General features: G+C 48.8%; 1 protein-coding gene across 1 annotated transcript in view; it reads left to right on the forward strand.

Moving 5' to 3' along the window:
- LOC149123244 (uncharacterized) overlaps window positions 1-13,828 on the forward strand; it is a 30,396-nt gene extending 16,568 nt beyond the window's left edge. The window contains 1 exon segment of the mRNA XM_089311027.1: window positions 13,464-13,828. Coding sequence (XP_089167153.1) covers window positions 13,464-13,828 — 365 coding nt within the window.
- The last annotated feature ends 558 nt before the right edge of the window (window positions 13,829-14,386 follow it).

A 14,386-nucleotide genomic window follows, 5' to 3' on the forward strand; every position in this document is an offset into this window, starting at 1 on the left:
AAAACAAATCTCCAAATATATATATATATATATATTTATATATAGGTTTGTGTATATTAAAGTATTTATTTGTTGGAGAGTCTGAGTTACAGAGAGGAGCAGCAGAGAGAGGAGAGGGAGAGAGAGAGGTCTTCCATCTGATGGTTCACTCTCCAATTGGCTGCAACAGCCGGAGCTGCACCAGTCCGAAGCCAGGAGCTTTTTCCAGGTCTCCCACATGGGTGCAGGGGACTTAAGCCATCTTCTACTGCTTTCCCAGGCCATAGCAGAGAGCTGAATTGGGAGATGAGCAGCCAGGACTAGAACTAGGGCCCATATAGGATGCTGGGGCTTCAGACCAGGTTGTTATCCTGCTGCACCACAGTGCTGGCCTCCTAAATTTATATATTTTGATCTCCAGCTGATCACTGGCTAAGTATTATGATGCCTTTTCTGGCTCCAAAATTTAGTCACAAAAACTCAGATTCCATTATTGCAGGTTCCTCTCAATTATTTCCACACCCACCTACCTTTAACATTATTCAACATACCCAAGTCCAAAACTGACTGATCCTTAATGAAATGTGTACACTGACAGAATCAACACAACAAGGGGAATAAAATTTCTTGCACACTGTGCACTTGGCTTTCATATGTAATGTATGTATCTTAAGGAGAAGTCTAGATTTAATCTTTTATATTGCAATACACACTTACTTGTACCATGTAAGATAATCGCTGTGATAAAGGAAAACACACTTTTAAAAAAAGATTTATTTTTATGTTTGAAAGGCAGTTCTGGAGGGGAGGGAAAGAGAGAGGGAGAGAAAGGCAGAAAGAGAGAAAGAGGATTTCCACTGGCTGGTTCACTCCAATATGGTTTCCTCAGCCGGGACTAGGTCAGGCTGAAGCCAGGGGACAGAGGCTTCATTTGGGTATTTCTACTGTGGGTAATCAGCAGGGAGCTGTATCTGAAGTGGAGTATCTGGGACTCCACTGCAGGCAGTGGCTTAACCTGCTGCCATGCAGCACTGGCCCCAGAAAGAACACTTTTAAAAATTTACATTATATTCTCCATTTAACATACTTGCTGCAATCAAAAATATTTTGTAAATGACATGCTAAGAATAATCCAGACTCTCACTAAGCCTTCAAAATATAAACTAGCCCACATCTCTGTGGCAATGTAACCCTGTAAATAGCCATGTTTTCTAAACATATCTTGCATTTCCACTAATTTTCTGGAGTAACCCTTGAAATAATTTTGACCTAACAACTCTGGAAGAGTTCGTCTGCAAATCTTATGCTCGACAGTGTTTATCAACAACTCTCCAAAGTTTCATTCACAAAACTGCACTTATGTCATTTTGTTTTTTTTTAAATCATTCATTTTTGCAAAAGGTAGATTTAATCTTTGTTTAAATCTTTCATCTCAGACCTTCAATGAGAGGTTTCAGAGGAAAGATCCAAGGGAGTCAGAAGTTTAAATGACCCAGAGGGGTTTCCTCTGATTCCAGCCATTGTCACCAGGTTCCTCATCTACCCTAAGCTGAAAGGTAGTCGACCTCAGAAAGGTGCCACACAGCCTTGGTTGCACAGTAAGGGGGCTGTGGGACGTGGCCTGACCTGAGGGTGCAGTGGTTTACCTGTGTCCCCGGAAGGGTGGGATACGGTGAGTACCCTGTTTTGTGATCAGGGGGTAGACTGCAGACCAAGGACACAAACTGATTCTCTGGGTCCTCAGCCAGGCTGGCGGTGGGCATCCTGTGAGCACCAAGGAGCCCAGCCTGGTGGCATGGCTGAGGACCAAGTGCTTTCCCTCTGTCACTGACAGGTGTTACCTGTTGGCTCCCAGGGGTTCCTGGTGGTTAAGGTGTAGTTTTACACCACACTTGGGTGCAAGGTGGCCCAAAGAGGGTGTACCTTGCGGGCACCCATGTACCTATGCCTACAGTCATTGGGCAGCAAGTTGCTGGGCAGGCAGGAGCCTAAGCGCTCATGGGCACCCACCGACCCCTCCCACCAGCAGCGCTCAGGAATGAAATCATCCAGGCTTTCCTGCCCTCTCAACCAGCAGTCACAATGCATACTTGCAGGCAGCCCACAGCCCTGTGCCTGCTGTGAGTCATAGTTTGAAAATACAGTCTCTCCTCATGCCACCAGGAATCACTGCCGAGGGTGTCTCTGTTGCCAGCAGTGTTGGAGTTGCTTAGCAACGAGGAGGCCCACCTTTGGAAACTGGTTGGAGGTTTAGCCAGGGACCTGCCATCTTCCCGCCCCTTGCCTCCCTAAACACCTTCACCCAGGAGATACCAAACATCTGGATACCGCTAACATACCTTTTTTCCATTTTTCCCAACCTCCTGCTCACAACCGTAACATCCACTGTTTTAATATACTTTCTATGAGAACAAAACACTTTCTAGGAAGATGGTGGCAGAAAAAGAGATCCTGAGCTTAAACGAATGCCCAGACAAGATGCTGATGAGGGGGGCCCAGTGCTATGGCATAGTGGGTAAAACTGCCACCTGCAGTGCCAGCACCCCATATGGGCACCGGTTGGAGTTCTGGCTGCTGTAATTCTAATCCAGCTCTCTGCTATGGCCTGGGAAGGCAGTAGAAGTTGGCACTAGTCCTTGGGACCCTACATCTGTGTGGGAAACCTGGAAGAAGCTCCTGGTTCTTGGCTTTGGTCTGGCCCAGCTCAGACCCTTGTGGCCATTTGTGGAGTGAACCAGCAGATAGAAGACCTCTCTCTCTCTTGCTCTCGCTCTACCTCTCTGCCTTTTGAATAAATGAATATCTAAAAAAAATGCCAGTGAGTACCAAGCTTCTGGCACAATGGCTGTTCCAGGTGCACCAGCCTCACTCCTTGTGTCTGAGGGCTTCACAGTTACAGCCACAATGAAAAAATCAATCATACATGATCTTCCTGAACTGAATGCCCTCGCTCTGAGTCAGGGTACGTGAGATATAGAGGTTAGCAAACCTAGAATAAATTCTGAACCCCTTCCCTGGGTCTTTTTTGACAAAAATGGCAATCATTCATGCACAACAGAGTGTGGGGGTCAGGCTGGGTTGTGATAAAGGATCATGGGCAAGTGATTGGCTATATTCACTTATAAGCACCTTCCTAGTAACTCATGGTTTCTAGACCACATCAAATTACTCTTAAGCTGTTAACACAAAGAGAAACACCCCCATTCCTTATTAATTCCAAAACTAGCTCCACTCAGTAAGTACCTATCAAAAGGCAAGTTCTTAGCTTTGATGAACTTGCAAAATTTAACATGAGCTGATAGACAAATGCAAACATAAATTCATTAAATCATGTACAATAAGAAATTTCATTATTTAGCTTGGGAAATTTCAGAGAATCCTAGGATTTACTGTAATAATATTCTTACAGAAGTCACAGCCTGTGAAAGCACTGAAAGGAAACCCAGTATGAAACCTGTCTCTTGTTAGACCTTTTAAATGATCTTTTAAACAATCCAATATTTAATTCAGGTATCTCTGCCTTTTAATACATTTTCATTTCCTTTTTATAGTTTGTGGTATCAGAAAATTACTCTTGGGGCCGGTGCTGTGCCACAGTGGGTTAAACGCCCTAGCCTGAAGTGCCGGCATCCCAAATGGGTGCCAGTTCTAGTCCCAGCTGCTCCTCTTCTGATCCAGCTCTCTGCTATGGCCTGGGAAAGCATTAGATGGCCCAAGTGCTTAGGCAGAGAGAGAGAGAGAGAGAGAGAGAGAGAGATCGTTCAGCCACTGGGAAGGGATGATACAGGCCATGTGAGTGGGGTACCAGGATGCTTATACCCGCTTCCACCATGTATGCTTAAAGGACTTGGCATCATGACCAGTGTAAATCTGGTAAGGCTACATCCTTATATTGTGGGCAACAGGATGCACAAGAGAACAGCTATCCTGTCCTGGGGTGGGGGACTGGGATGGCAGACAAGAGACTTTGTGTGTACTGGGGGCATGGGAGGAGATGCAGGATCCCATGGTGGTTTGTGTGTTGGTTCCCAAGGGATGGGGTATTTTTTCTGTGATCTCAGAAAATCAAGTGTGGCAGGGCCAGGGCCCAGCAACCAGGGCACCTGGTGAAGAACAGTGCCACAGCCTGGCCAGAAACTGACTGCCTAAGCATTGACCTGGGCCTGCAGGCTTCCAGCTACTACTCTGGGAAGGAGGCATGGGATGGGAGCCGGAAAGGGGTTGAGGGCTACGTGGAGATCCATTTGTGTGTGTGTGTGTGTGTGTGTGTGTGTGTGTGTGTATGACAAGAGAGGAGAGAGAGAGAGAGAGGAGGGTAAAGGGGGGTGAGAGAGAGAGGAGGAGGAGGGGAAAGGGGAGGTGAGAGAGAGAGAAAGCCCAATCCTGAGCTAACTGTCACCTTCCACGCTCCTCTGAGGGCTTCCTCCTGGCTAGACACTCCTGGCTGTGGGACGACACCAGTCTGAGCGCCCTCCAGCTGCTTGCCCCTTCAATGACAACTCTTCACACCCTGACTGCCCCCAGCACCAGGTTTTCCCAGCTTCCTTCACAAGGGCCTCCTGGGCCCAGGAGGTGTGTCTTCCCACAGGCATTGCAGGAGACACTGCGGTATGCTTTGTGCCTGCCAGGTCCTGGATCTTGAGTGCAGCCATAGCTGGCCGTGTACTTTCCCCAGGCTCAGAACATCCTAGCTCTCACTGTGTCCATAGCCTTTGGGGCCTCAAGCCCCAGACTCCTGGAAGCCCCTGTGCCATCTCAATCTCCCATTCCTCGCCCCAACACTTCTCCCCTACCCCCACCCCTTCTGACAGACACCCCCCCCATCCACACAGTTTCCGAAACATTTCATTCAGGAGGCTCCCTGTGTCCAGCACCACATTGCCCGGCATCTCCTAAATAAGGTGACCAGGGCAGATCTGCAGCAGTGCCTGCTGTTGCCCTGGAAAACTTGGGCCTGTGAGGGTAAGGCTGACCCCTGTAGCAGGGTTCAGAACTGTGCAGCTGGTGGCTACGTGATGCCAAGAGGCAATATCCCAGCCTCGGATCTCGGCCTGTGGCCCTGAGATAGACATGCACTTCCGCTGGTCCCCCAAGGTGCATGTGTGCGGGAGAGCCCTGCCACTCCAGTGCACGTGGCTCCCCATGACCCAGGAAGCTCAGGGGAGGAGCCAAGGACTGCCACCTTGGCACAGCCAGGCTGGGCCTGGTGCCCTTGGCATGAGTGCCAGACTCCCATGGCCAACAGGGAGACCCCCGGGGTGTGGGAGGGGCTGGTGGCATCACCCCACTGTGGCTGAAGGAGCCTCAGCCTGGGACCGGACCAGCCCCCAGGCTTCATTCAGGAGAAGGCAAGGCTCTCTCTGAGCTCGATCTTTACTGCTGTGCGTAGCGGGCTCTGCGGTTCTGGAAACAGATCTGGATTCGGCCTTCGGGAAGGCCTGTTCATCTGGCCATTTCTTCCCTGATAGCCTTGCCTGGGAAGTGATTCCACTTTCAGGCTCACAGGAGGATCTCGGCCAGTGGCCCCGAAATGGATGTGTGCTTCTGCCAGTCCCCAGTCCCACCAACTCTCCCCCATGGAGGGTCCCAAGTCTAGCGGGCCTTGTGCACTCCATAGGTGCTTCCTCTCATTTATAACCATGCCTGCACTTGGATTTCTAGGGCCAGCTCTTCTCTGAACCTGAGGGTGAGATAAGGGATGAAGGTCAAAGGAGGCACACAGACTGTCCATTTGACCCACAGTCAAAATGTTCCTGGGTCTTCGAGGTTCTCAGGAGGAGGATGCTAACCCTAACCCTTGCCCTAGCTCTACCCCTAGCTCTAGCCCTAAACCTAGCTCTAGCTCTAAACCTAACCATAACCCTAGCTCTAGCCCTAGACCTAGACCTAGACCTAACCCTAGCCCTATTCCTAACCCTAACCCAGGCGCTAACCTCTAAACCTAGCCCTAACCCTAAATCTATCCCAAACCTTAATCCTAATCCTAACACTAACCTTAACCTAAATCCTAACCAGAACCCTAACAATAACCCTAACACTAACCCAACTCTAACCCAACCATAACCATAACCCTAACCTAACTCCTAACCCCAAACCCTAACCCTAATGCTAACTATACCCCTACCCCTGACCTGACCCTAACCTTGACCCTGACCCTGACCCTAGCCCTAGCCCTAGCCCTAACCCTAACCCCTAACCCTAACTCTAGACCTAGCCCTAGCCCTGACCCTGACACTGACCCTAAAACCTGACATTAACCCTAAACACTGACCCTAACCCTAACCCCTGACCATGACCCTGACCCTGACCCTAACCCTAAACCTTAACCCTAAACCTAAACCCTAACCCTAAACCTAATTAAACCCTAACCCTAACCCTGAACCCCAACCCTAACCCTAACACAACCCTAACCCTAACCCTAACAACCCTAACCCTAACCATAACCCTAATGCTACCCTAACCCTAACCCTACCCTAACCCCTAAACCTAACTCCAACCCCTATCCCCTAACCCTACCCTAACCCTAACCTTTAACCCTAACCCCTATCCCCAACACTAACCCCTAACCCTAACCCTAACCCCTAACCTTCACCCGCACACTGACCCTAAACCCTGACCCTGACTCTGACTCTGACCCTAACCCTAACCCTGACCCTGACCCTGCCCCAATCCTCACCCTGACCCTGACCCTAGCTGGCCCTAACACTAACCCTAACCCTAACCCTGACCTTGACTCTGACCTTGACTGACCTTAGCCCTAGCCCTGACCCTGACCCTGACCTTAGCCCTAGCCCTAGCCCTGACACTGACGCTGACTCTGAACCTGACCCTGACCCTAAACCCTAAACCCTAACCCCTAACACTAACCCCTAGCCTTAACCCTAACCCTCACCCTCACACTGACCATAAACCCTGACCCTGACCCTAACCCTACCTTAACCCTGACCCTGACCCTTACCCTAACCCTGGCCTTAACCCTAACCCTGACCCTGACCTTAGCCCTAGCCCTAGCCCTGACCCTGACCCTGACCCTGACCCAAATCTCAACCCTAACCCAGAATTCTGGAACCCTAACCCAAATTCGAACATTAATCCCTAAACCTGAATCCTGCATCCCCCTGTGACTACCTCAACTACATTACACCACAGGACGCTAACCTGCAGAGAGAAAACTGTTAGAAATACAGAAATAAAATCAACACAATAGCAAATGTAAAGACATCGTATATAACAGGATTACATGCTGGATGCATGGGAACTCCTTTTGAAAACCAGGGGTGAGCCACACCATTACCCATGGGAGACACCACAGTCACAGAACCACAGTAAACACCCCCTGTTCCTGTTAGCAATGCAGAAACAGACTGAACAATGCCAGCGTCATTTCATATAGACACAGCCAGGTAACGAGTGTGATTCCTAGCCCAGCACTGTGGAGCAGCAGGTTAGGCTAAGGCCTGTTAGGCCCACACTGCACATCCATGTGCTGCTTTGAGTTCCAGCCAATCCACACATCTGTATTGGCTTCTGTAACATTCCTGGGAGGCAGTGGATGATGGCTCAGGTTCTGGATTCCTGCCAAAGTGGGAAACCCAGACAGAGTTCCAGGCTCCATTCCCTTGTCTGGCCATGACCTGGCATTGGTGGGCATTTTGGTAGTGATTTGGAGTATGGAAGACCCCTTTCTCTCCCCCTTCCTCTGTCACTCTCCATTTCATATAAAATAAATCTTTTAAGAAGAGGGAGAGACTTCCTCAGCAGTACAAAGTACTTGGGAAAGCCCACAGCACATGCCATGCACAGTGCCCCTCCCTGGCAGCTCTGAGCTGAGCTGAGGAACAGGGGAGCCCATATCACTCGGTTTTCAGCATTGCATTGTGTGTTCTATCCAGAGCAGTGAGGCAAGAACTCACTAAGGAGTGCACAACATGGCACTGAGGTGGTGCACACACTCTGTAAAACTGAACACAGTGTTAATACACAGCAATCCACTGCACCCAGGAAATCAACTATCACAACCCAAAACTGTGGAATTCCACTTTCAGTAAGGCCCACAGTAAGAGTATACCTCAGGAATAAACGTACATTGGGAGAAGTGTTACATATTGAAAGTTACAGAACATTAGTGAATGGAGTTAAAGGCTTCTCTCCTGCTCTCTTGGCTCCTCTTGTCTGCTCTCCTCTCCTCCTCTCTTCTCTCATCTCTCTCTCTCTTCTCTCCTCACTAGCTTCTTTCCTGTTTCTCTCTTACTCTCTCCTTATCTCCTTTCTTTCCCTTTGTCATCCCATCCCTCTGGTCTTCTGGGTTTTCCCCAATAAACCCTTTCCCTTATTCCGGTGTTTGGTGTGTTTTGTGTCAGCCTAACAGAAATACATAATAGAGAGCTAGCGTGATCTCACTAGCACTATCTCTCACATGAATATAGACTTAGAAATAATTTTTAAAAGAAGGATGTCTTCAACAAATGGTGTCTTCATGACCTTGGATTTAGCATCTACTTCTTAGATCTGACACCTACAGCACAAGCAACAGTAGTAGAACCAGATACATTGGATTTACCTCAAAACTAATATCTGAAGACACTATAAAGACAGCTGAAAACACTGTCAGATTAGAAAAAAAAAGTCCACTGTTTTAACCTATTATTTCTCCAACATCCAACACAGAACCTTTGTGACCAGACTCCAGAATTTTTCCTACAAGCAGGTCTCAGACAGCACCTGGAGTCCCACAGTTCAATCTAATACGACACAATCTGCCCAGCAATAGCATCAGAAGCACAGGATAAGGCCTCAGTTCCACAAGGCTACCACTTCTGATGTCACTCACAAGTTCGCATGTTACCAATGACTTGTGTCAAGCATTGTCACAAACCAGAGCCTCCCACAATCCCCTCCTCAGTTTCAATCATGTGCTAGAGTTGCTCACAGAACCTGTCGTGAGCGCCTACTGTCACGCAGCTCGACAGTAGCAAGTGCGACGTACGACTTGTCAGTCATGGGGAAGAAAGGAACACCACGGCACAAGACTGTCTTTTCCAATTTTATTATTCACACACCAGGGACATACCAGGGGTTTTATATCACACTGCTCATCAGCATGTTCATCAAGGTCCATACACTTATCAGTACCAATACACTTATCAATAAACTTAACATCACTACTTGATCATGACTTAACTACTTAACTTAGCTACTTGGCTTAATGTAACTACTTAGCTTAACTACTTAGCTTAATCACCTAACTTAACATAATTACTTAACACACTTATCAATATCACTAATATCACTATCAATAATGTCAATATCACTTATCATAACTTATAGCTAACAACACACTTACTAAATCACTTAGCTTAACATAACTACTAATCATCTACTTAACTTGCTTACGATAATATTTAACTATCAAAGTAACACTATTTCCTTAATGACTAGAGGACTCAATATCAATAATACTACTTGAACTTATTCATTAATCCATAGATTACAGTATACAGTGTTAAAGTAATTTTAAGGGCTATCTAATTATAATAGTATATGTACATCATGGCCTCCGGCATTATTTACATATACCTTATTACCTACATTATTTACAGATATATAGTTATATTATATTACATATGACTAACATTATTTGTAAAAGCTGCGTTTTCAAGGCTCGTATCATGGTCACGAAAAAGAGTGTCAGTGTTCAAGGTTCAGAGCTCCCTGTCTCAGCAGAGACAGATCTCGGATCAGTCACTTACAGGCAGGAAGTTGTGGGAAGGCTGTCACTCTGGGGTAGGCTCAAAGTTCCCAGGCGGATGGCCAGGCGAGAAGTTGGAGAGGTCCCCTGCTGAGAGGCCTGGTCCGGCTTCAGGGTCAGGTCTGGCAGCAGGCTGATAAGGACTCCAGGCCAGGCGGTGAGACGGCATCTTGGCTGGTCAGCTCCACTGGCCTCTTGATCCCGTCGTCACCTTGTGCCGTGTAGCAAAAGCTAGCAGGCTGGCTCTTTGATTCCAAATGCGAGGAGATCCAGAGGTTCACTCGCACTGGGCCACACAAACACACAAACACAGACAGTGGGGTTACAGCTCAGGGACAGCTCTGCAGGTCAGCTTGTGCTGCTACCTGCTCTGTGCAGAGTAGCCGGCTGCCCCTTCAGCTCCAGATGTGTGGAGATCCAGAGGTTCACACACCAGGCCATGATCCCCGAGAGGATGGAGAGTGGTGCAAAGGCTCCCTTTTTATCCTCATTTTCGGCAGTTCTCCAGCTTGCCATCCTCCAACTTGTCCAATCAATGCTGTTTCCTCCTTGCTTATGTTTGAATTGTCCAGTCAGCATGGGTAGGAGGGTACTGTCCATAGCACACTGTTATCTGACTGACCAGAGATGTCTGCTTGGTATGATTAGGAGCACCTCCCTAACAGCCATTAGGCATTGCCTCAGCTCCTGACTTATAACTCCACTTTACTTTTATTTTGTAGCTAGTGGTACTTCTTAACTCAGTGTTTTACTGTGTTTGCACAGTTCATCTCCTTTCCAGGTAAGCGGTGATCCGTGACTCTTTTTGAGATTCCTGTGGGATTCCCCACACAACCCAGGGAACACTGCACTCACCAATGCCAGCTTATTACACAGGCTCTCTTAAGGCTGCAAGTGAACAGCCAGAGGATGAGCACAGGCCAGGCAGTTAGGATGGAGTACAGGGCTCCCAAACACTCCACGAGCAGCCTCCCTCCCACCTCCTCATCTTCATCAACACAGAAGCTGTTTGAACCCCATACTTTTGGACTTTTATGGCCATTAAGGATTGACTCAGTCCTCTCCACAAAGACTGGGGGATGGGTAAAAGGTTGGGGTCAGGGCTAAAACTTTGTACCTGGAACCACAAGGTTGGTTCTCCTGGCAACCAGGTAGCCTGGGGCTGTCCAGGAACCTCCAACTACCAACCATTAGCACACAAAAGACATCACTTCGCACATTCTGAAGTATAGATAACAGCTGAGTGCCAGGAAACTGAGGCACAGGAGGTCAAACGTGCACCTCTTGTTTCACTATCCAATAATTTGAAGAGAATATTTACACACTACATATCTAACAGCATGCTGTCCAGAATATGTCCTATGTGTTTTCTTTCCTTTTTAACATTCATTTATGTATATGAAAGTCAGAGTTACAGAGAGGGAGACAGAGAAAGAGAAAGAGAAAAAGAAAATGAGAAAGAAAGATCTATCCATTGGCTTACTCCCCAGATGGCTGCAATGGTTGTGGCTGGGCCAGGATGAAGCCAGGAGCCAGGAGCTTCATCCTGGTCTCCCATGTGGGTGGCAGGAGCCCAAGCACTCGGATCATCTTCTGCTACTTTCCCAGGCCATTACCAGGAAGCTGGATCAGAATTAGAGACCCAGGACTGAAACCTGCACTCATATGGGATGCTGGTATCCTAGTAGGCAGCTTTACCAGCTACACCACAATGCCAGCCTGAATCCTATGTCTTTTCTTAAAATGATGAAATAATTGTTGAGAAACAATATAGATTGAAATGAATGTAGACGCAAACTTTAGTACATGTATAGTCACTCAAATCAGTGTATACATTAAAATTTGAAATGCAAATTTTACACATTCAAGAACTAAAAGCAGAAGAAAATCTATGTGCCCTGGCATTTGGTAGTTACTTTTAACACACGACACAAAAGGACAATCTCCAAAAGAAAAAAATTAATATCATGGACTTCGTTGAATTAAATTTTCTACTCTGTGACCCATTATGTGCAGAGAGCAAAAAGACAAGCCACAGATTGGGAGAAAATGTTAACGAAATACATCTGACAAAGAATGTATATTCAACATACACAGAGATTCCTAAAAATAAAAAGTAACCACAAACAACTCCACTAAAATAGGCAAATAAATGGTTTGGTCACTAAAATATTTATTATAACTGCTAGACGACAAAGCAAGAACAAAACAGCAGCTGTGGGAGGGGAACAGGAAGTCTCCCTGGTGCTGGATGAGACAATGGCACAGCCAGCAGGGAAACATTTCAGTGCTTTTCCCAAAGTGAAGTGTCACTGTACAATCCAACATCTACACTCTTACATTCTCTGTGTTTAAAACGTTGGTTTGAAAAAAATATTTCCAGACAAAAATCACCAGGTAAATTTGTTCAGACTTATGGTAATCGGACTCCTCTAATAGCAGAGTGATGTGTGTCTGAACTGGGCTACTCCATCCACAATGCACTTGCCACAAGTCTACAAGAACAGAGGTTGTTTCTCTGTGCTCTACCCTGGACCCCCAACACCAAAAGCAGGAGGAAGCTTCAGGTCTCCAGACACCACCCAGGTGTCAGGCAAAGGCACAGCAGCACATGACTGCCTCTCCCACTTCGGAGGTCCATCACAAGCCTGTCTCCCACAGCAGCAGGTCCCCAGGTCACAGAGGCTCCTTTCTGAGATAGCCACAGACTGAGGGCTCACACAGCTCCCTACTCAGGTTCAATCATTGCTATGATGTTCACAGAAGTCAGAAAAACAAATATCCTGAATGTTTCTGTCTCCCCACAATTCATCACTGAAGTCCAACCCCCAAAATGATGTTATGAAGAGGTTATTTGGGGGCTAGCACTGTGGTGCAGCAAGTTAAGCCAATGCCTGCAGTGCCACATGGGCACTGGTTCGAGTCCCAGGTGCTGCACTTCCAATCCAGCCCCCTGCTAATGCACCTGGGAAAGCAGCAGATGATGGTCCAAGTGTCTGGGTCGTTACATCCACGTGGGAGACCTGGGTAGAGCTCCTGGCCCCGGGCTTCGGCCTGGCCCAGCCCTGGCCATTGCAGCCATTTGAGGAATGAACCACTGGATGGAAGCTGTCCCTCTCCTATCTCTAGGTCTCTCCCTCTCTCGCTGTAACTCTTCCAAATACATAAATCATTTTAAAAAGAGGTTACTTGAACATGACTGGATGGAGAGTGCTCCATCACCATAAGACATCTGAGCTGGAAGAGGGAAGTCAGGCTGGGCCCCAACGGAAACCTGCAGGCTTTCTTCACGATGTCTGTGCAACACCAAGGGGGAAGCAAGAGCTTCACAGTAAAACACCGTTGCTTTTCTCAGACGCCTGCCTGTTCACTTACTTGTAACATTAAAGTTACAAGACTGGGGAGGGGGATTAGCAGAGAGAAGGCTTGGAGGGGTCTTCCCTGGACCACGGAGGCCACGGGTCAGCCCAGTTTATCTCACACGGAGCCTGGGGGGTAGGCCTCACTGCACTGGGGCAGAATAGGAAAACTTCTGAGCCACGAGCTCCACACAGGCCACTCACGGCTGTCGGACACCTGCGGGCTCTGCGCCGTCACAGAACTGTGAGTGCTCCGGGCAGCGCTGTGGCTCCGGCCTGGCCCAGTGCTGGACACCGGCTGTCGGACACCTGCGGGCTCTGCGCCGTCACAGAACTGTGAGTGCTCCGGGCAGCGCTGTGGCTCCGGCCTGGCCCAGTGCTGGACACCGGCTGTCGGACACCTGCGGGCTCTGAGCCGTCACAGAACTGCGAGTGCTCCGGGTGGCGCTGTGGCCCCAGCCTGGCCCAGTGCTGGACACCGGCTGTCGGACACCTGCGGGCTCTGAGCCGTCACAGAACTGCGAGTGCTCCGGGCGGCGTTGTGGCTCCGGCCTGGCCCAGTGCTGGACACCGGCTGTCGGACACCTGCGGGCTCTGCGCCGTCACAGAACTGCAAGTGCTCCGGGTGGCGCTGTGGCCCCGGCCTGGCCCAGTGCTGGACACTGCGGCGGTCCAGAGTGACCCAGCAGACCGAAGCTCACGCTCATTCTCTGTTAACTGCTTCAAGTTAATATATAAATAATAAAAAATAAATGAACAAAGCTAATCCAGAGCTACTTCTTGTAAACGAATTTTTAAACCCGGAGCGTAACCGGTTAATCCTTACCGGTCTAGGACCAGGGCTGCATCCAGGGCCTCCAGGGGGGTTGAGGGCGAGGCTGACAGGGGCTTCTCTTCCCGCCCCCCACCTTCTCTGCCTTTCCCGCATCTTTCCTTCAGCCCCGCCCCCCGGAACCCCAACAGCGCCTCCCTGCCCCGTCCTGTGGGGAATGGAGCTGCGGCTCCCGCCATGGGCTCCCAGGCCGAGGCACCTGCCCAGGGTCAGTGCCGAGGAGAACGAACTTCCAGTCGTCGTGGTGGAGGAGGAGCCAACCGCGCAGAGTAACCGCGGCGCTACCCAGGACACTGAGGCCCGCCGGGGCAGCCCCGCCGATCCTGAAGCTTGCGGCTCCCAGCGCTCCAGACCCTGGCTGGAGGCAGAATCAGACAGAACTGCCAATATAGCATGAACCAAAGGGCCTGGCCACGAGACGGAAGTCACTTGATTTGTTATGTATCAGTACCAATGTAAAAGAAACAT

Source organism: Oryctolagus cuniculus, chromosome 12, assembly GCF_051225735.1.
Source record: "Oryctolagus cuniculus isolate XC-2025 breed Fujian yellow rabbit chromosome 12, ASM5122573v1, whole genome shotgun sequence".
NCBI classification, from domain to species: domain Eukaryota; kingdom Metazoa; phylum Chordata; class Mammalia; order Lagomorpha; family Leporidae; genus Oryctolagus; species Oryctolagus cuniculus.